Here is a 21,366-nt window from a genome sequence, read left to right as displayed (position 1 = left end):
GTGTGTGTGTGTTTTCAGCCCACGCACACCGTGATGCCGGGTCAGGTGATGCGGGTGACAACAGGTGCTCCCATCCCGTGCGGGGCGGATGCAGTGGTTCAGGTGGAGGACACAGAACTTCTGCGAGAATCTGAGGACGTACGTTACACATCGATTCTAACAATTAGCTATTTGAAATGAATTTATGCGATTATAAACATTATTGAGGATCCTATAGAAACGTGAGTTTATATTTCAGAATAAAGTGAAATATATTCTACCTAAATACAGAAATAAAAGTTGACTTACCCTTTTGAAAAATCCAGCATATGCCGGTTTGGTAGGTTTTGAAGCATATTAGCTGGTTTGTGCTGGTTTAAGATGGCCATGTGCTGGTTTGGCTAAAGCTCTTTTTTTTTCGTTTGTTCAGTTTACACATGTGCGTCTATATTTTAGGGTACAGAAGAACTTGAGGTGCGAATTCTGGTTCAAGCACGTCCGGGTCAAGACATCAGGTGAGTGTCTGTGAGCACCTATGTGATGTGAGTGAGTTGTGTCTCAGGTGTGTCTGACAGTCACGTGTGTCGCAGGCCCATCGGTCATGACATTAAGCGTGGTGAATGCGTGTTGGCCAAAGGCACTCACATGGGCCCGTCTGAGATCGGTCTGCTGGCCACGGTGGGCGTCACAGAGGTGGAGGTGCAGAAGTTTCCTGTAGTGGCTGTAATGTCTGCAGGCAATGAGGTCAGGAAATAAAACAACACACTCGACACACAGCCCGAGATCTCAGCAGTGTGCTCATGTTTGTGTAAAAACGATAAAAGAGCAAACGTTTTCTCTGTTTCTCACGTTTTCAGCTGCTGAACCCAGAGGATGATTTACACCCGGGTAAGATCAGGGATTCGAATCGCTCTACGCTGCTTGCAACCATTCAAGAGCACGGCTATCCCACTATCAACCTGGGCATCGTCGGAGACAAGTGAGAGCTTCTCTTTCATCCTCACAGAAGCAAATACAGTTTTGTGTCTATTTCTCATAGTACGTCACAGTACAAGTTCAATGAAACAACATTCACAACAAATCTAACGTTCATAAAGTGCGTAGTCATGTAAACAGATCAAACCTGAGTGTTATTTCCATGCTTATTGAAGATTACAGTGTTCATTTTTCTGTGCACGTTTCAGTTTTGAGTATGTAAGGATGTAAGGGATGATTTCAGTTGTCATGGTAACTGTTAACTTTGTCTCCTCCAGCCCTGATGACCTGTTGAATGCTCTCAACGAGGGTATCAACCGTGCTGATGTCATCATCACCTCAGGGGGCGTGTCCTTGGGCGAAAAGGTACACTGACTGTTTACCTAATAGTCAATTCGGTCGATATTGGAACAATGTTAAAATAACAGAATCGTAGCCAGTGTGATACTTCAACTCGTAAAACTCATAATCGGCCATTAATAATAACAATACTAAGATGTTCATCACATTGGTGTGGGTCAGATTGCGCACAGTGCATTGTGGGATACGGTATAGCGGTGTAGCAGATCTTAAATCCATGCATAAAAAATGTGCATACTGTTGAAATAGTCATTTAGTAAAAAACTGGTTTATAATGACATCTAGTGGTTGGATAAGAGTATGAAACAATTCAAATAAGATCAAAAATATGTATTTATAAGGTGAAGGTTTTTCTCCTAAACAAATAAACATTTTTCACGAACATGTTTAGGATAAAGTACATTTACGTGTTCTCCTCAGATCACATGACCGGTTTCAGTTGTGAAGTAAATGAATCATAGGTGTAATTCTATGATGTTTCTGACCGTAAACTGTAATATTTCCACAGGATTTTCTGAAGCAGGTACTTGATATAGACCTTCACGCTCAGATACACTTTGGGCGTGTCTTCATGAAACCAGGGTGAGTCTTTGAAGAACAGGACAGGATCTGCGTGAAGATTGTGTGACTGTGTGAAGTGATGCGGACGGAGGGTGTTTTCACGCTCGAGCATTTTAAAGTACCAGACGTTTGACAGACAGCTGTAAGTGAAGCGGATCTCGCATCTGTTTGCGTTCACATTTAAAAGGGAAGTTCGATTACATCCGTAACAATATCATGTAATGTATTAAAAAATGAACAGCTGTGTGCGGAGTGAATTGAACTCAGAGCACCTCCCAAGATGGTCTGAGTTTGGTTTGCTTTAATGAAATGTTGGAAGTGTGAAAACACCCTTATATTAAGTGTGAATCAATGAATGCACGCGGGTATTGAGCTCTGGTTTGTCTTCCGTTAGTCTCCCCACAACATTTGCAACACTTGATATGGATGGGTCTCGAAAACTTATCTTTGCTCTGCCAGGTAGGGACGGTGAGAGAGTTTACTGGTGTATATTTTCACAATACATACTTGAACCTCATTTTTAACACACGGTTTTATTGAATGGACTATTGCAGCGGAAGTAAACGGGCGCATGTCCTCTCTCGCAGGGAATCCGGTCTCAGCGGTCGTTACATGTAACCTCTTCGTCATACCTGCCTTGAGGAAAATGCAGGGAATCTTAGACCCTCGACCCACCATAATCAAAGCCAGGGTGAGAAATATTCTTTATAAACAAGTATACTTGACTTTTATTTGGTCTATACTTGTACGCAACGTTTTGATATACTTAGAAGTATGAGGACTAACACTTGGCTTGAAGTTGTGTTTAATAATCTTTTAAGTTCTGCATACTTTTTTATATACGCATGTGTTTAAGTTATCATTTGGTGTGGAACAGGTACAAATAAATAAAACATGAAACTGAAGCTGGCCTTCTTTACAACACGGTGATCAAAGAGATTTACTTTAAAGGTTAACACTTCAAGGTCAATTTCACAGATAAAATAATAGTAACATAGTAGTATACGTAAAGCACAAAATCATATATAAATAGTTAACTAGTATGATGTTCGTTTCCTTTAAAGAAAAACTTTAACAGTATACTTTAAAGTGTACTTCCGTCAACGACAAAATGTACTACAAGTATTGAACTAGTAAACGTTCAGTCTATTTATACGTTCACTTGTATAGTTGCAGTACAGATGGAAATCGTTTTTTACTACTTTTAAATGTATTTTTTATCAACTTAGGAATGGGCCAATATACTCCCAAGCAGTTTTAAAATATTACACTTTTAAGTATGCTACTAGAACATTAATATTAGCATGACATATTCAACAGACATATTATATTGGTACACAACATATTAGTGGTACATAACGTATAGTTAAACGTTTACTTGAACTTTACTTATCTATGCTTAATAAAATGGACAGTTTTTTGAAGTATAGACGATGGCTGCATTTAAACAATGTCTTTGCTTTTTTGTTTTTGTTTACAGTTGTCATGTGACGTAAAGCTGGATCCACGGCCCGAGTATCACCGCTGTATTTTAACATGGCACCATCAGGAACCTCTGCCATGGGCACAGAGCACAGGTGAGAAGCTCCCTGTGAAACCGCACGGGTTTAAAGGGCCAGAAGCATTTTATTTTCAAAGCCTCTCTTGTTTCCTCAGGGAATCAGGTTAGCAGCAGACTCATGAGCATGCGGAGCGCGAACGGACTGCTGATGCTACCTCCCAAAACCGAGCAATATGTGGAGCTGCACAAGGGCGAGGTGGTCGACGTCATGGTGATCGGTCGTCTATGATGTCATCAGAGAGGGAAGGATGAGCGAGGGGTGCTTCACGGTGCATGTTCACATATCATTGACCGTAATATGCAACGGCACAGCTAGTTTTTATTGATTTGGATAATGCTGAAGTATAGTCGACATCTTGATCACAAAAATAGATACATATGAGAAAAAAGTCTATTGTTTCAAAGAAAGAAAAAATATAACTTTTAAATTATAAAATCTAATTATAAAGAGATTTATTCTGTATTATTATTATTGCATTTTTCTTCTCATTATTATTATTATTATGAATTATTATGATTATATTGAAGCAACTTTGTTCCTTTCATTGCAGTTGCTGTGTGTTCAATGCTAGATCTTATAGCTGTAGCATTTTAATAGAAAACAGTAGGTTCCTGCCAGGAGAAAAAAACGAAACAATATTATTTCCCCTTAATAACGTAAAAAAAAATATGACAATTACTGCTTCCGTTTTCGAGCGTGGGGACGAGCGGTTGAATCGTGGCTCTGGAGGACGGCACTTTTTGTCTTACGTGTCATCGACGTGACACTTTTACTTTCCCTCCCGTTAGTACGCATCATTATGACATCACAAAGAGCTTTGCTTGTCGTTTATCTCGTGAGTCTTGTTTGTGTGCGCAGTGCCAAACACGTGGGTGCGCGAAGGTCGTGCCCGGGGGAACACGGGCCTGGTCACCCAATCCCTGAAGCTTCCTTATAATCACATGACCTGGTGTAGCCCCGCCCCCCTCCCCCAGGGGGTGGAGTGACAATGGAACGTTTTATTTTAACATACTTTAAAAAGACGAGAAAAAAATGACAGCTTATTTAAGTGCTGACTGCCTTTTTAATCAACTACACAAACATGTACATTAAAAAAAAATCAATTGAATTGTACAGATCAATGTGACCAGCACACAGAATATGAGCGAGCAATGAGGCGACAACTATTCTGTATTATAAACATTTTCTGTTATACGATAAGAACCTAACGAGAAAGAGAGAGACTACAATAATACAATCCTTGATCATTATATATGAAGAATAGCATTGTGGAATTTTCTTGTAATAAAATGAATGAAAACATAATTCCTTATCGAGTGTGATTTTAATGTGTTAAGGAATGTGAGAAAATTGCATTGATTCATCAGACTCTTCAATGTTTTTCTTTGACATAATAATCTGTAATGCTTTATTTTACTGTATATATTTCATTTTCATGCAATAATCATGAAGCACGCGTGAGACACGGATAAATATATCATGATATTTACAATGAATTGATTTGATTTATTTGGGTTCACTGAACTTTTACTGAAATAAAACCAAGTTTCATTTTTTTAGGTTCCCATATGTTTCATGCTGTTGGTTTTTGTTGGAAAGCAAATGAATTAAGCAACACTAAGCTATGTGTGATGATAAAAAGTGTTTTTGAGCATGAGAAGACCGTGACAGAGTTGAGATTTGTAAGACCTGTACGTGGACGGAGATGTGGTGTTGTCAGGTGTAAACGGGATTACTGAACTCTAATCCACTTTAATCTCGGACGCCTGAACTGTGGACACTCACACGTCCACTGGACCTGAGTGAAAACACCACTGGATTTTATCATTTTACCATCAACAGCTCAACACATCTGTCTCTTTTACAGGTGGGTTATTTGTATTTATATACAGTATTATATACATATAATGTGGGGTGATGAAGCTGAATATGAATCATACCTATAGTGAAAAAATACCATAAATGCTACAGTTAACAATGTAAAATCATAAGCCAGTATCTCATTTAAAAAATGGTGTTTCTTTTGTTTTATAACATGTTTTTGAGTTTATTTTGTTGTTGGTGCTTTTAAACACATACACTATATTCTGAACTAATAAAGACTGTTTTTTCATCTTTATTGTAAGTCATCCATTAAACAAATTAAGTACATACTATTTTCATATGTTTTCAATGAAACTTTGGTCTGCAAAACTAATTTCAGACATTTAAACAGATGCTTCAGATCAAAAGAGTTGAACATTTCGCTCTTGACCCTAAACTTCTATTGAATTCTGTTAAATGTTGAAGCAATTTCCTTCCCTAACACCACGAACATACTAATGACATGCTTCCCGTGTGTATCTGTGGTCCGTGTGTGTGTGTGTGTTTGTTTGATGGAGTTAATAAGGCATTGAAGTTAGGATTTAGTCATTAGATGAACAGATGGTTGTTTAGCTTCACTGCACCTGTTGCTTCAAACAGAACTGAACGCTGGAGGTTAAAACCGTCTTTTAGTCTTTCGTCTTTTCTTCACTGTCCAGCACAGATGTAATTAAGTGTTGTGACATTCACTGAAAGTCATCATCAACTTTAACAGCTGGCTTGATTTAACAGCTATATTTAACAGAAGAGAGTCACGGAGGTCTACATACAGATACAGAACCTTGTGTCTCAACATGACACAGCGCTCCAATGAAGGCATCGATAATCCCACCTTTGATGGAACGGATGTTGACAAGGAAACCAAGGCAGGTGAGAGGAACTATAGGTTATGATATAGAATATCAAGGATTGAATAGTACAAGAAATGCTTATCCTTCAGTTCTTTCAATGAATGACAGCCACAAAAATACAATGTAAACGTTTTTGCTGTAGTTATGCAGCTAGTTGCCAGTAATTTACTGTAGATTTATATTTGTGTAATTTATTGGCAACAGTTTGTTCAAAGATAAATGAACATTAAACATTAACACGTTTACAGAAAAAAATCATAAATAACATCCTCATACAAAGCATTCTGGGAACCAGACCTCCACATAAACATTTTTCTGTTTGGTTCCCAGAATGCATTGCACAAGGCTGTTATTTTAAGGATAAAGACTTGTTAATGTTTAATGATCATTTATCTTTGAACAAACTGTTGCCAGTAAATGACATAAATGTAAATCTACAGTAAGTTACTGGCAAACTGCTCCAGTAATACTGTCATTTCTACAGAAATGTTTACAGTGTATGTATATAAAAATACTTTATAAATGTTTCTGTTATCTCGATTAGCAACGCAGACAGCAGTTAATGTGTTTCTTATTCAACTCTGTTAATTTATTTTAATACATTTTTAATTTAAATTTTTAAGCAAACATTGACCCTCACAAGGTTTAAAAATTATGGGATTTAATTGGCACAAAATGCAAAGACATGGAAACAACGTTTTTGTTGTAATTATTGAACATTGAACATACAACTTTCAGTCTATCAACGACCACAAACTCTCTCTCTCTCTCTCTCTCTCTCTCTCTCTCAGAGCTGGAGGATTTGTTGGTCTCTCTGCAGGAATTAAAGGTTCATCTGTCTGATGTTGAGAGTCTGGAGGACGTTCAGCTGCTCACGGAGCTTCTTCTTCATACAGATTTCCAGCAGGCCTTCCGCATGCACCGCAGCGTCGCTCTGAGCATGCGATGCCTCCGCCCTCCTCACCCGCTCACCGCACACGCCCGACGCCTCAGAGACGAGGTATAACCTCACCTTTAATTCTAAAGGCTTACCATGTGTGGTGTCATTGTCGAAGTTATTAACCGTCAGGTTTACAATCCTCTGTTGGCTCACACATTGAAGTGTGATGTGTGATGTACAGTCCAGACCAGTTTATCGCAGTCAATGAGTTTATCTCATCATTTAACGTGAAAACCATGTCGCCCATTGTTGTCTGTAATGTGAATTATTTCCCAGTGAAACTGGCTTTTCATCACGAAAACAGATTTGGACTTTATTTTATCCAGATGGCAGTTGCTAACTAACAGTTGCATGAAATAAAGTATAAATATTTGTAGGATATTGAGTTTTAAAGGAACAATTCAACCAAAAAAGTCTTCAATTACTCACCCTCAAGTTGTTTTCATTTTGCAATCTGTATACATTATTTCTGTTGAACACACAAAATTAAATATTAAATAATTAAATAATAAGAATGCAGGAAAGCAAAAAGTTTGACTATCCTACTATGGTAGTCAATGGTGACCAAATACTGGTTACAACCCTTCTTCCAAATACATTTCTCTGTGTTTATCAGAACAAAGAAATGTTTACAGATTTTAAAGTTGTTTTTTATTTTTGGCGAACTGTTTTTTTTAAGTTTCAAGAAAACGAAACAGTAAAATGTAAAAATAATTCCAAGCAACCATCCTGACATCTTTCCTGGATTTGTTACATTTTGTGATTTCGATTACAGGTTTACATGAATCTCAGTAAATGTCTTGAATCCTTTTTTTGTTTCAGGTGGGAAGTGTTTTACAGTCGAGTAAACAAACTGAAGCTACAGAACTAACACGACTATTGGGTTCACCACACCTACAGGTTGGAAAAATATACCATGGTTTTATTATAGTAAAAGCGTAGTGAGTTTAGGTTTTTGCGGGATTACTTGACATTTATGAGACCATGGTTTAGAACAAATATCATATTAAGTGATGGTCAGTAACAACAACCCCAAGAAAACTATACAAACCTGGGAAAGAAATGTTTTTACAAACCTTTTAAAATAACTTTATTGGGGAACCCTAAATGATTCTTATATAAAATCACTGCAAAGAACCCTTTTAGCACCTTACTTTTCTATCGCTAGCTGCAGTTATTTCAATGTTAGCTCAACTTGCAGAGAACAAGCAGATCAAAAAGATGACTGATCACTAGCAAAGAATCAAAACTCGATCCCAAATGAGGACATGCATAGCAGACTTCTTTTGTGTTCTGCAGAAGAAAGTAAGCGCTCTGTATTTTCTTCTCCAGGCTCTGATGGAAGCTCATGATTGTATAGCCGAGGAGGATTTTAATGAGGACTCTAATGAAACCGTGGAGCCACGTGGAAAGGGCACAAAACTGGTGTGTCTGGAGAAAAATCGGGACATCCCTCTGGTACAAATCATTCACATTTTTCTTAACCGCAACAATGTGTTTTAAATATTTTACAACCACTTCATTCTCACCCCTGCTTTTAAAAAAACAATACAAATAGTTGACATTATATAAAAACCATTATGAACCATCAGCTGGTTTCCAGTAAAACCGTTAAGTAGGGATATCTTAAGTAGGGATGCACCGATACCGGTATCGGGCCCGACACTAAGCTCATGTACTCGTAAAAATGCCCTGATACCAAAGACCGATAACTCATGTGACATAACAGACAGAAATTTGTTGTGAAATTTTCTTTGAAAGTTTGTGAAAAGCAACTAAAATATTTTTTTTTCATAGTGTTTTGTACGGATAACATCCCATCAACAGAAGCCAACACCAGTATTAAAGACCATAATAGCTTCCATTTAGATTAGATTAGATTCGACTTTATTGTCATTACACATATACAAGTACAGTGTAACGAAATGTACACATAACAACCAATTTTGTTTACCGATACATCTCCCACTATAACCATTAAAGTCATTTAAAAAGTAGTAAAAAGTGATTTCGTGATTAATATTCTGCAATAAAAGTCATTGTTGTAAAACATTTTGTGCGTGTTTCAGGGTGTGACGGTTCGAAACGATCATGACTGTGTGATCATCAGTCGGGTGGTCCGGGGTGGGACGGCAGAGAAGAGCGGTCTCCTCAGTGAGGGGGATGAAATCCTGCAGATCAACGGCGTCTCGGTCCGTGGAAAAAGCATCAATGATGTCCACAACATCCTGGTGAGATCCACAGCTGAGAGCATTCACCCGCTGGTTTGATCACGACTGATGTCTGAATTCTCTGCTCTTATTCTCTTTAGTCCAGCATGCACGGACCCCTAACAATTCTGATCATCCTCAGCTCTCAAACCAAAATAACGTCTCACAGACAGACTTTGGTAAGATGTTATCTCAGATGCCTTCATTTCACTCTTGGAGGTGTGTATTACCTTCTCCAAAGTACCTTTTGGATTTGTGTTAGTTATAACAAGTTGTAATTTGCCTCGGTCATACTTGTTCATCCTTATTACAGATGCACGTGAAAGCGAACTTTACTTACGACCCATCTGCTGACCCATACGTGCCGTGCAGAGAACTGGCTCTGTCCTTTCGTAAGGGCGACGTCCTTCATGTCATCAGTCAGGAAGACCCGAACTGGTGGCAGGCGTACAGAGACGAAGATGAAAACCACAAACCCCTCGCTGGCCTCATACCCGGTGAGCGTCTGACCCGATAGCATGTAGTTTTAACAGTGAGAGACCTTTTTGTAAAAAATATTACAAATATTGTGTTGAATAAGGCTGAGCGATATGTTGAATATTAATGATACATTGAATCTTCCACAAACCAAAAAAATAAACAAGGGGTTTAAAGCCAATCAAATATTGTGAAAAGTTTGCATTGAATCCAATAGCATTGAATTATTTGAATTTGTATAAAATGTATTTGTTTGTTGTATAGTGGAGTATAACATGTACTATTAAACGGTATGTAACAGTGAAAATGAAGAGCATCTCACTTATCCCCGTCACGTCCTGTTCTTTAAAGGTAAGAGCTTTCAACAGCAAAGAGAAGCCATAAAGAAAACCATTACAGACAAGAATCAGGACCATCGAGGTGAGCAGGACCCCTCTATCTCAACACAAGCACTCATCTGACACGAATCTCTGAGCTTTTGATCATCTCGCAGATCTCCGATGTTTCTGTCAGATGATGTCTGTCCTCTTTCTTCAGGGAAACTTTGGCGCTCAAAGAAATATAAAAAGCAGAGAAAAAAACTCTTGGATGACCCTAATAATGGTGAGTATGATGCCCATTAGCACATCTAAATATGATAATAAGCAAATCTTAATTCTTATTGACCTGATGCAAACTTAAAATAACTGTATTTATTCAGAAGGGGCGGATTCATCATTTTAAATCAAGAAATAATTACCAACTTAAATAATAAATTAATTCATTAAATTAAATAATTTGGTGAATACACTCTTTATAAAAAAGGTGCTTCAAAAGGTTATTCGATGCCTTTAACGTCTGAAAAACCTTTATGTTTCACAAAAGGTCCTTTGTGGCGAAGTAAGGTTCTTCAGAATATTAAAAGTAAGAAAGAGACGGTTCTTTAAAGAACCTTTGGATGAACGGTTCTTTGTGGAACCATAAATGTTTCTTCTATGGCATCGCTGCGAACAACATTTTAAAAACCTTATTTTAAGAGTGTGGTAATTTAAATAAAACGTGAAAGATCTTTAAAGTCAAACCACTTTTAATTTAACAAAAAAGCATGTCGTGATGTTTGTCATTTCAGTGCATTACAGTAATGATATTCTGACCTATGAAGAGGTGGCATCATACCACCAGCCCCTTAACCGCAGACGTCCCGTCGTTCTGATCGGCCCACCAAACAGTGGACAGGATGAGATGAGACAGACACTGTTGACCTTAGAGCCCGGCCGATTCGCTGGCGCTGTTCCACGTGAGCATGTGCTTCTCTAAGAAATATTAGATGAACAGTCGTGCATGTGTTCTATTGTATTTGCTTTTGATTTGCACATTTTCACATGTTACAGACACCACACGAAGCCCCCGTGCTCATGAGGTCAGTGGAAGGGAGTACAACTTCGTGTCACGGGAGAGCTTTGAATCTGACCTGACTTCAGGAAAGTTCATTGAGTCTGGAGAGTTTGAACAGAACCTGTACGGCACAAACGCAGATTCAATCAGACAGATTATCAACTCAGGAAAAATCTGTCTGCTGTGCCTGCAACCCAGGGTAAGAGCTTTAACTCAAGAAGGGTCGAATCTCAAAAGAAATAGAGTTTTATAGTGTAATATATTTATATATATTTAAGAAGGGTCAATTCTCAAAAGAAATAGAGTTTTACAGTGTAATATATTTATATATATTTAACAAGGGTCAAATCTCAAAAGAAATAGAGTTTTACAGTGTAATATATTTATATATATTTAACAAGGGTCAATTCTCAAAAGAAATAGAGTTTTATAGTGTAATATATTTATATATATTTAACAAGGGTCAATTCTCAAAAGAAATAGAGTTTTACAGTGTAATATATTTATATATATTTAACAAGGGTCAAATCTCAAAAGAAATAGAGTTTTACAGTGTAATATATTTATATATATTTAACAAGGGTCAAATCTCAAAAGAAATAGAGTTTTATAGTGTAATATATTTATATATATTTAACAAGGGTCAATTCTCAAAAGAAATAGAGTTTTATAGTGTAATATATTTATATATATTTAACAAGGGTCAATTCTCAAAAGAAATAGAGTTTTATAGTGTAATATATTTATATATATTTAACAAGGGTCAATTCTCAAAAGAAATAGAGTTTTATAGTGTAATATATTTATATATATTTAACAAGGGTCAATTCTCAAAAGAAATAGAGTTTTACAGTGTAATATATTTATATATATTTAACAAGGGTCAATTCTCAAAAGAAATAGAGTTTTATAGTGTAATATATTTATATATATTTAACAAGGGTCAAATCTCAAAAGAAATAGAGTTTTATAGTGTAATATATTTATATATATTTAACAAGGGTCAATTCTCAAAAGAAATAGAGTTTTACAGTGTAATATATTTATATATATTTAACAAGGGTCAAATCTCAAAAGAAATAGAGTTTTACAGTGTAATATATTTATATATATTTAACAAGGGTCAAATCTCAAAAGAAATAGAGTTTTATAGTGTAATATATTTATATATATTTAACAAGGGTCAATTCTCAAAAGAAATAGAGTTTTATAGTGTAATATATTTATATATATTTAACAAGGGTCAATTCTCAAAAGAAATAGAGTTTTACAGTGTAATATATTTATATATATTTAACAAGGGTCAATTCTCAAAAGAAATAGAGTTTTATAGTGTAATATATTTATATATATTTAACAAGGGTCAAATCTCAAAAGAAATAGAGTTTTATAGTGTAATATATTTATATATATTTAACAAGGGTCAATTCTCAAAAGAAATAGAGTTTTATAGTGTAATATATTTATATATATTTAACAAGGGTCGAATCTCAAAAGAAATAGAGTTTTATAGTGTAATATATTTATATATATTTAACAAGGGTCGAATCTCAAAAGAAATAGAGTTTTATAGTGTAATATATTTATATATATTTAACAAGGGTCAAATCTCAAAAGAAATAGAGTTTTATAGTGTAATATATTTATATATATTTAACAAGGGTCAATTCTCAAAAGAAATAGAGTTTTATAGTGTAATATATTTATATATATTTAACAAGGGTCGAATCTCAAAAGAAATAGAGTTTTATAGTGTAATATATTTATATATATTTAACAAGGATCGAATCTCAAAAGAAATAGAGTTTTATAGTGTAATATATTTATATATATTTAACAAGGGTCGTTTCTCAAAAGAAATAGAGTTTTATAGTGTAATATATTTATATATATATAAAGAGAGAGACGATTGTTTCAATTTATCTTTCGATTTTTCAACAATTTTTACAATACAGGAGCTTGAACGTGCCAATAAATACAAATAAAATAACACAAATATTGTAATAATTTATATTTGTCAAATAAATAGAGTAAAACCCCTGTTTAGTTTTCATTACGTTGTTTATTATTTAATAAGAAAAGATACGAATCTAATATTCTAAAATCGCCTCAGACCCGTCACTCAATGAGGTGCTCCAATAAAACATCGCGATAAGCTTACGTCGTGTCTGTGGGCGGGGCGTCGGCGCGCATGCTCGAAGGCGTCTGGAGTCGCGTCGTGCTGTTATCCGTGAGAATGGCATCGAAGGAAGATGCGAGAAGACAGAAGTTTTATGATATCGAGTGTGTGATCGATGATTGCGATGGCGAGGACGGATATAAACCTCTGTCAGACAGCGACGAACTGGACGAGTCCGCGGAGGAAGACGAGCTACGCGAGGAAGGGTATGTGAACGCGCCGCCTCGCTTGTTTGCTGATGTTTGTGATGTCTTATTTTTATCTTTGTTTATTGTTTAACCTTATTCAAAGTTTTACTTCTCGGAGGAAATATCAGTGCGTGCACATTCTCGATTTAAAAATAATGCATGCGTGTTATTTTGTCCATACTAAGAACGGTGTGTAGTGTTAATGGGCGTGTCTAAAAGTGAACGTCCCACCCCTTTTGGACAATAAAAGTTCTTTTTTTGTTCATTTATTAATTAAGCACACACATTTATTTAGAGTTAAAATGTTTTTAAGGAACATTTTGACGTAGTTTAATGTTTGCAATGCAGAATATGGATTCGTTTTGACAAAAGTGAATAACTCCAAACTAAAGTAAATTAAGAATATAATCTCAGCTATTGATTGTTTTGTTTACCCAGGAACACTTTTAACACATTTGTTGCTATCATTTTATGTTTAATTGTATGTTGTATATTTGTGTATATTCATAGACCGTTTCATCTGACGCACGTGTGCGCCTGACCCCCAGTTAACTTCCGGTTTGTGTATTTATATTTTATTGAATTTGTGTCAATATTTATTTGTATGTTATTTCTATAAGAATTGTATTAAATAAACGACTTGTTGAATGGGTCCTGTATTTGGTCGCATTTAAAGAAACCGTATGGTACACTGAATCTAGCGGCTGAGCTTCTTATCGCAGTATAAATACAAATATTGGAGAGACAAGTTTAGCCAAGTAACGCTTCTTCTCGGTTTCTTTTGCTTGTTATCAGAAATAATCTACAGACACATTTGTGAATGTATACCGGATGTTCTGTGGGGTCACCGGACGCAGTAACCTTTGTTTATGTTGTTAAGATGAAACAGTCTATAGCAGTTTTATAATAACTAATTAATAACTGTAATTTCAAATATGAAGTGTGTGTCTTGTGTTCCAGAGTTGATTCTTCTGAGGAATGGGAGCCGCTTATGGGACGTTCAGGAGCGAAGAGGCAACAACATGGCTCCCCTTCAGCATCTGTACCACGCCGGAGGGGGCGGCCACGCAAACATCCCCCTCAACCCGTCTCCATAGCAGCAGGCAGGAGTTTATCTATACACTCTCTTTATTCCACGCCTAAACCTCGCGGGAGAGGGAGAACCCCTAATAACAAATCTAAAATCACCCTCATGTCTAACCCCACCCTGTATCCCACCATCATCCCTAAACCCATTCCTTTTTCCACACATCCCCTTCAACCCATCTCTAATGCAGAAGACAGTAGTTTACCTATACACCCGCTTTATTCCTCACCTGAACCTCTGAGGAGGGGCAGACCCCTGAATGACAAATCTAAAATCACCCTCGTGTCTAACCCCACCCTGTACCCCACCATCATCCCTAAACCCGTCTCTTTTACCACACCTGTGCCTAATCCCCTTTGCACTTTTACATTCAGCCCCAATTCCACATTTTTTCCTAATAACCAACAGAGCAATTCCTCACCCATTCACACCCCTAATCCTACATCACTCGCATTTTGCCAGAATTCCACACCTCCTAACGCTGGACCAAGCCTTACCTTTACATCTAATTCTTCACCCATTCACACCTATGAACCCAGCGATACCTTCAGCCATTATTCCACCCCGATCACCACACTTATCTGTATGCCCAATCAAACCGGACTACTGTTAGACACGGACACCAACAAGACCACTGATTCGTGGACTGAGAAGAATCCGCTGCAGAAGTGAGTACATTCCCCACAGGATTATTAAAGATGAGTAATGACGTATGAATCGTGAATAAAGTATGGTGATGAATGCATATGTGTTTGCTTTGTGTTACAGGCTCGATTCTGTCAAAGAATGTGTGGCTAGTCCAGAGCGTTCAACATCACCCACGGTAATCGCAAAGAGGCAACGTCTCTCATCGCCGTCACCTCCAGCCATCACTCCTGTACGCCGGAGAGGCAGACCTCGTAAACACCCCCCTAAAATCATCCCCAACTCCGATGTTGAACCCGTAACTGTCTCCAATCCCACAAATGAATCTGCAGTCACCTCTAGTTGCACAAATGAACCTGTAAACGCTTCAAAACCCACTAATGAATTTACAAACGGCTCCAATATCACAGATGAACCTGGAAACAGCTCGAATCTCTCAAACAAACCTGCAAACGTCTCGAATCTCACAGACGAACCTGCAAACGGCTCCAACCTCACAGATGAACCTGGAAACAGCTCAAATCTCACAAACAAACCTGCAATCACCTCGAATATCACAGAAGAATCTGCAAACAGCTCAAATCTCCTAAATGAACCTGAAAACACTTTAAATCCCACAAATGAACCTGCAGACGCCTCCGATCACACTACTTTTGGGTCTCTGACCGACAGGGGCCTTGATGTGAACAAAATCGGTGCTGAGATCATGGATTCAGACGAAGAGGACCTGTGGGAGGACTGGTGAGTGAATAAACGCATGCTGCAAACTTTTTTTTGTTTTTGCAGTGTTTAAATCATTTATTCATCCTCATGTGGTTGTAAACCTGTACGAAAGTCTGTCTTCAGTGGAACACAAAAGAAGATATTTAGAGAAATGTCTCAGTGGTTTTGTTCATATGGTGGATGTCAATAGGATCTAACACTCTTCAGAATGTCTTCCTTTTTTTTTTCCTGCGGATGAATCAATTTTACATGCAGTATATGTCCATTGATTCTATTGCTGCTAGTCTGGTTATGACATGCAGAAACATGCTTTTCTGTAGCAGCTTTGAAACAATGTCTTGAGTGTGAAATGCGCTATAGACCATTTTGCAAAATGTAAACACACTGATACAAAAGCACTTCCTGTTGTGTTTTCGTCCCCCATTGCACTAAAATACAACCAACAGAATATTTAGGACATAATTAAACATTATAAGAAACAAACATTTTACAAACACTTATGTATGCTGCTGAAAAAGAAGAGACCATTTCAGAGATGCTTTTTCTGATTTTAAAATGAACTATTTATAAGTATTTGTCGTAAGTGTGAACACTATTGTTTCATTTTGTTAACTATCGATATTTATACCAAATGAAAATATTGGTTATATTTGCAGAAAAAGAAAACTGGAGAAACAGTAACAGAAAAGATGCTGTGTATTTCTTCAGACCTCAATACTGCAAAGAAAACAAGTTCAGATTCACTTCTTAAGGAATGCAAAACTCAATCTTTTCCTGAATACATGTAGAAATATTACAGTTATTTTCATGTGATAACCTGGACTTTTATTACAGTTTCCACGTGTTTTGTCATGCTGTCAGTCTTTCACATTACTGTTGGATGACTTTGTCACTCCTGAGGTTTTAATTTGTTGAAATGACCACAATACATCTAGAAATGATGATATGAATTGAAAATTCGGAATGATCTCTAAATTGGTTCAGCTGCTGTATGTGGGGGAAAAAAGGCTAAAAACTGAAACGGTGATGTTTACGTCAGTGCAAAATGATTTATACAAATTCATGTTTATTGAAAACCCCCCGCAAATTGTATAAACTTTACCTTAATAATTGATAGTGTTGTGTTCTTTGTGATGTAATGCTTATAAAGCATGTGTGTTATGCATTTCAGTGTGGAGTGTGCTGAAGACTGGACGCCCCTGACGAAGCAAAATCCAGACCGTTCGACATCATCAACATTGAGCATCAAATCGCTTAAAAACTTCTCTAAACGTACCTCACCACATCTGAATGACGTGTCTTCTGAATCCAAATATAAACTTGCTCCTGAAGCCACCATGAGCCTGTCTGACCATCAACCCACCCCGAGACGCAGAGGTCGCCCCCCTAAACGAAGAAAACCCATCTCTAAATCAGCCTTCACACCCTTCCATACACCCTCTGAACCCAAACACACCCCAAATCCAATCTTGCTCTCTCCCCACACGTCTGTGGAATTACCCCGGGTGAAATCTGAAAACGGCCCGGACTTAGATCAGTGGCACGACATCAACATTAAGGACGAGGAACCCGCGCTCCCCGATTTCTGTCCAAAACGTCCTCCGGGTCCACAGCTCACGGACGCCCCGCGCACTCCTCTGCAGTCATTTCTGCTGTTTTTTTCCAGCTCTGTCGTCCAGACGATTGTACAAAACACTAACATCTACGCAGAGAAGAGGGCAGAAGCCGGAAAGACGCACCACTGGGTTCCTCTCACAGCGAGTGAGTTCTACTCCTTCCTGGCGTTAGTTCTGTACATGGGTTTGGTGAAGGTAGACACTCTGTTGGACTACTGGGCGACGAAAACCATCTACAGCTTTCCATACCCACAATCCATCATGTCCAGAGAGAGATTCCTGGATGTCTTTTCTAATCTTTACCTGTGTGACCCTCAAGACGATGTTGAGAACATCAAAAAGAGAGCCACCTCGGGTTATGACCGTCTGTTGAAGATCAAACCTCTGTATACCGACATGATTTCAGCCTGTAGGACACACTTTCATCCTAACAGAGAGATTTCAGTGGATGAGCGGACCAGGATTGGCTTAAAACGTCATGCCAACGATACGCCGACCACGCTTGGCTACAAACTCTTTGTTCTTTTCGATTCGTCCTCGGGATACAACTGGAATTTCTTTGTTTATGAGGGAAAGACTTCTATGTCAGGTAAAGGCGTCGGTTATGATGCTGTGATGAGACTTCTAGACGTTAAACTCCTCGGGAAGGGTTACAGGTTGTACACGGACACCTTCTACACGAGTCCAACTCTGTTCCGTCATTTATTGCGCGATGACATCGTCTCGTGTGGTCTTCTTCGACACACCTCGGGTTTACTGGGGGATAACGCTGCGAGCAGAAGAGCCGATAGAGGATCCATCCGCTGGTGTCGCCGGGGTTCTCTTCTGTTTGTCAAGTGGACAAACATAAGTGAAATCGTCACGTGTTCCACCATGCACAAAGCGTTTGCGGGCGACTTCATCAGCCGGACCGTCCGGGGTGCTGGTGGTGAGCGGATTCTACATCAAATCCCCATTCCACCCCCTGTGAAGGACTGCAATGAACACATGGGTGGGGACGATTCTACGGACGCCCTGTTTGGGTATTACAACATCCTCTACAAAACAAGAAAATGGTACAAGACCTTCTTCTTTCATTTTCTTGAGATTGCGGTGGTGAACAGTTACGTTCTACACCGACACGCAACAAAGGCACCGAGCGAGACTCCTCTGAGCCAGAAAGCATTTCGGGAAGCGCTTATATCAGAGTTGGAACGTGTCGGAAAGGGCGAGAAGCTCTCTGCATCTGAGCCCATCCCACCGACCGAGCCGTCACCACCCGTTCGGACTGAGCAATGCTTACCGGAGTATTTCGAGTCGGACGCTCCGGTCGGGAGGAGGGTTTGTGCCATGTGTAGATTGTCAGGAAATGAGGTCACGACGGCCATATTCTGCTCGCGCTGCAGGGTGGCTTTGTGTTGTGTGGCCTCAAGGAACTGCTTTAAGAAATGGCATCTGGAGGGACACACAGATTCCTAGATGTTTTAAGTTTGTACGTTGCAAGTTTGTTCATTTTTATACGGTTGTGTTTCTTGTTGTAAAGTAAAATGCTAAAGAAATAAATCTTGCATGGTCTGTTTTTATTCACATTTTCGGAGAGCTGCGGAGCATGTCTTATTATATTTTGTGAAATCTAATAAGGGTTTTGTAGTTCAGTTTAGAGGTGTTTAAATTCATGCAAACCTGAAATGAGTACAGCCATCACATCTGGAACTAAGATCTTTCCTACACCATAGTAAAATATACTGGATGAAAATGTTCAGGCAGCCGGTTGTTATTGTAGAAATGAGCCCCGATAGTGTGATCAGGATGTGAAGTGGAGGGTCTTGTCAAACTGAAGGGGCTTGTTTTGTGATAACAGCGGGCTACTTGACACATACGTGAAAAAACTGGACATGAAATGTGAATTTGAAATATTTTATTAGCACATTTTTACTGAATGCAGACCTTCCACGAGGAAAAGCCATTTAGTTTCATTTTTAAGGTAAGAAACAGGAAATTTGCTTCAATTGTTTGTAAATATAATGACATATTTAATTTGTCAAAATGATGTGCTGCATCGGGGTTACCGTGTGTTATTAGTTTTTGAGAGGTTGTTAACTGGGAATAACGAACGTGCAAATGTCGTGACTGACCAATCAGAATCAAGCATTCCAACAAGACGTGTAATAATGAGGCATAACATGGTTCAAGTTAATAATACGTATTTTATCTCTTAAATCTTTATAAAAAAACATTCTGAATAAAGATTGTAAATTAAGATCTATTCAATCAGAAACATCTTAAGACATAATGCAATGGTAAATTTGTTGTTTCGAGGATTACATGCAGATATTTTAACAGTTTAAGGCTCTTTCCAATGAGGCTCTTTTGTTTTTGTTAGTGTGAATTGAAATTGGCCTTGAAGGCAAATAGAAAATAATGTGTTTGAACAAGATTTACAGATTGTGTTTCACGCCAACGTTAAAATGACATGATCTATTTAAAGTATACTTTATTATCGTGTTTTTATGAACACTAGTCTGTCAGTGGAGTTATTTTCAGTGTTTTGTGTCTTTGCTCAAGATTGACTTGTCTCTGCATTATATTCCTCAGTCTCTTCAAGTCATACGTTCCTCTGATCTGAAACCGTACATCATCTTCATCAGACCTCCTCTTGCACCCCGGCGACTCCCTACCCGCCTGACCAGAGGAGGAAAGAAACACAAGGTGTGTTTATACAGGTTATGTTGTGTCAAACATCAGTGTTAAAAACTGAAAATTAACATCTATGTTTATATGAGACATTTGTGATGTAATCATTACCTTCAATGGTTGAATTTCAAACCCCAATGATCTTCTTTTACATGACAAAACGTCTGAATGTATTATTGCATTTCTCTGATGTGATGGTGTGCAGGCAGAAGACACGAGAGCGCTCCAGGAGAAAGCCTGTGAGATGGAGAACAGCTATGGTCACTTATTTGATGCCATCATTACAAACAGTGATCCAAACAGAAGCATTTTTGAGCTGTTGAAACTTGTTAACACACTCGACACAGAGCCACAGTGGGTTCCTTATTCCTGGGTGTGCTGAAGGGCATTTACTGACTCCAGAACAGTTTCTGTGTTTAACACTTAAAATTAGTTTTGTTGTTTTGTCCAGCTTCATTGGAAACCGGGTATGTTTTACGATTTAGAATAAGTGCATTTAATTCAGTGATGGTATTTGAAAAGGTCATAAACTGGTAAATTGGAAACATTTATTACACAGTTTGACTGTGAAGAATTAAAGGTACTATTGTTCTGAACACATTAGACAGACCGTATAGACGCTTTCACATTTTGCTGTACTTTGTCATACTGGAAAAACCTGCTATGAAATTATTCAGTATTTCACTGAAAATGTTAGTACAGTTTTATTGATAAAACTACTGTTCACTGTACAGTAATTATTTATCATGCTCCCACAATTTCTAGCACAATACAGTCATGTGTAAAATAATATGAATTAATTATAGTTACATTTACAAACGAATGTTTACTACGTACCCATAATATCATATTTAGGAGCAGTTTTGTATAAAATGAGTCATGATGCAGTTTAAACTCTAACTGTTTGTGTGATGAATACATCATTTTACAAGATCTATGCCAAAGTGATGAAAATAAAAAAAAAGTGAAATGAATAAACATTTGTAACTTTTTGTGTTGAACTCAACCTAACTTGGGTTTAGTGAAGCGTCCCTGAAAAAATAAGACCTATATTGAGCCTTCATTTTGAAAGGTAAGCAAATGTAACCAAGTGATTATATTCA

General features: G+C 37.8%; 3 protein-coding genes across 5 annotated transcripts in view; all 3 read left to right on the top strand.

Annotated features, from left to right (window-relative positions):
- The window catches only part of gphnb (gephyrin b), a 32,093-nt gene extending 28,256 nt beyond the window's left edge, over nt 1-3,837 (top strand). The window contains exons 14-23 of the mRNA XM_079474263.1: nt 19-138; nt 436-494; nt 570-723; nt 837-958; nt 1,233-1,320; nt 1,823-1,896; nt 2,270-2,334; nt 2,463-2,566; nt 3,356-3,452; nt 3,532-3,837. Of these exons, the coding sequence (XP_079330389.1) occupies nt 19-138; nt 436-494; nt 570-723; nt 837-958; nt 1,233-1,320; nt 1,823-1,896; nt 2,270-2,334; nt 2,463-2,566; nt 3,356-3,452; nt 3,532-3,665 (1,017 nt within the window). The 3' untranslated portion in view covers nt 3,666-3,837. The remainder of the gene's footprint in view (nt 1-18; nt 139-435; nt 495-569; nt 724-836; nt 959-1,232; nt 1,321-1,822; nt 1,897-2,269; nt 2,335-2,462; nt 2,567-3,355; nt 3,453-3,531) is intronic.
- A 1,354-nt stretch (nt 3,838-5,191) lies between these two features.
- Nucleotides 5,192-21,213, top strand: LOC306904804 (protein PALS1-like). 2 transcript variants are annotated; one of them, XM_079474923.1, is made up of 14 exons: nt 5,192-5,304; nt 6,033-6,170; nt 6,943-7,151; nt 7,914-7,991; nt 8,424-8,549; nt 9,161-9,322; nt 9,403-9,480; nt 9,615-9,798; nt 10,130-10,198; nt 10,316-10,381; nt 10,887-11,054; nt 11,149-11,351; nt 20,165-20,278; nt 20,469-21,213. In XM_079474923.1, the coding sequence occupies exons 2-14, from the start codon at nt 6,095-6,097 to the stop codon at nt 20,643-20,645; spliced, it is 1,710 nt and encodes a 569-aa protein (XP_079331049.1). In that variant the 5' UTR covers nt 5,192-5,304; nt 6,033-6,094; the 3' UTR covers nt 20,646-21,213. The 2 variants fall into 2 exon arrangements, with proteins under 2 accessions (XP_079331049.1, XP_079331050.1); XM_079474924.1 differs by lacking the exon at nt 5,192-5,304 and having other exon boundaries at nt 5,829-6,170.
- Nucleotides 13,328-19,152, top strand: LOC306904803 (uncharacterized protein). Of its 2 annotated transcripts, XM_079474922.1 has the most exons (5): nt 13,464-13,537; nt 14,030-14,077; nt 14,480-15,274; nt 15,375-15,992; nt 17,146-19,152. In XM_079474922.1, the coding sequence occupies exons 3-5, from the start codon at nt 14,511-14,513 to the stop codon at nt 19,046-19,048; spliced, it is 3,285 nt and encodes a 1,094-aa protein (XP_079331048.1). In that variant the 5' UTR covers nt 13,464-13,537; nt 14,030-14,077; nt 14,480-14,510; the 3' UTR covers nt 19,049-19,152. The 2 variants fall into 2 exon arrangements, with proteins under 2 accessions (XP_079331047.1, XP_079331048.1); XM_079474921.1 differs by lacking the exon at nt 14,030-14,077 and having other exon boundaries at nt 13,328-13,537.
- Nucleotides 21,214-21,366: the final 153 nt, after the last annotated feature.

This window comes from Barbatula barbatula (genome assembly GCF_947034865.1).
Source record: "Barbatula barbatula genome assembly, chromosome: 15".
NCBI classification, from domain to species: Eukaryota; Metazoa; Chordata; class Actinopteri; order Cypriniformes; family Nemacheilidae; genus Barbatula; species Barbatula barbatula.
This window is presented reverse-complemented; position numbering and strand designations above follow the sequence as displayed.

What these genes read in the sequence shown, in the direction of transcription:
- LOC306904803 (XM_079474921.1), top strand. Translation starts at nt 13,344, where the DNA reads ATGCTCGAAGGCGTCTGGAGTCGCGTCGTGCTGTTATCCGTGAGAATG. An exon ending in GACGAGCTACGCGAGGAAGG is followed by an intron (nt 13,538 to 14,479) that starts GTATGTGAACGC and finishes CTTGTGTTCCAG; the next exon opens with AGTTGATTCTTCTGAGGAAT. An exon ending in GAGGACCTGTGGGAGGACTG is followed by an intron (nt 15,993 to 17,145) that starts GTGAGTGAATAA and finishes TATGCATTTCAG; the next exon opens with TGTGGAGTGTGCTGAAGACT.
- LOC306904804 (XM_079474923.1), top strand. Translation starts at nt 6,095, where the DNA reads ATGACACAGCGCTCCAATGAAGGCATCGATAATCCCACCTTTGATGGA. An exon ending in TGACAAGGAAACCAAGGCAG is followed by an intron (nt 6,171 to 6,942) that starts GTGAGAGGAACT and finishes TCTCTCTCTCAG; the next exon opens with AGCTGGAGGATTTGTTGGTC. An exon ending in CTTGGATGACCCTAATAATG is followed by an intron (nt 10,382 to 10,886) that starts GTGAGTATGATG and finishes TTGTCATTTCAG; the next exon opens with TGCATTACAGTAATGATATT.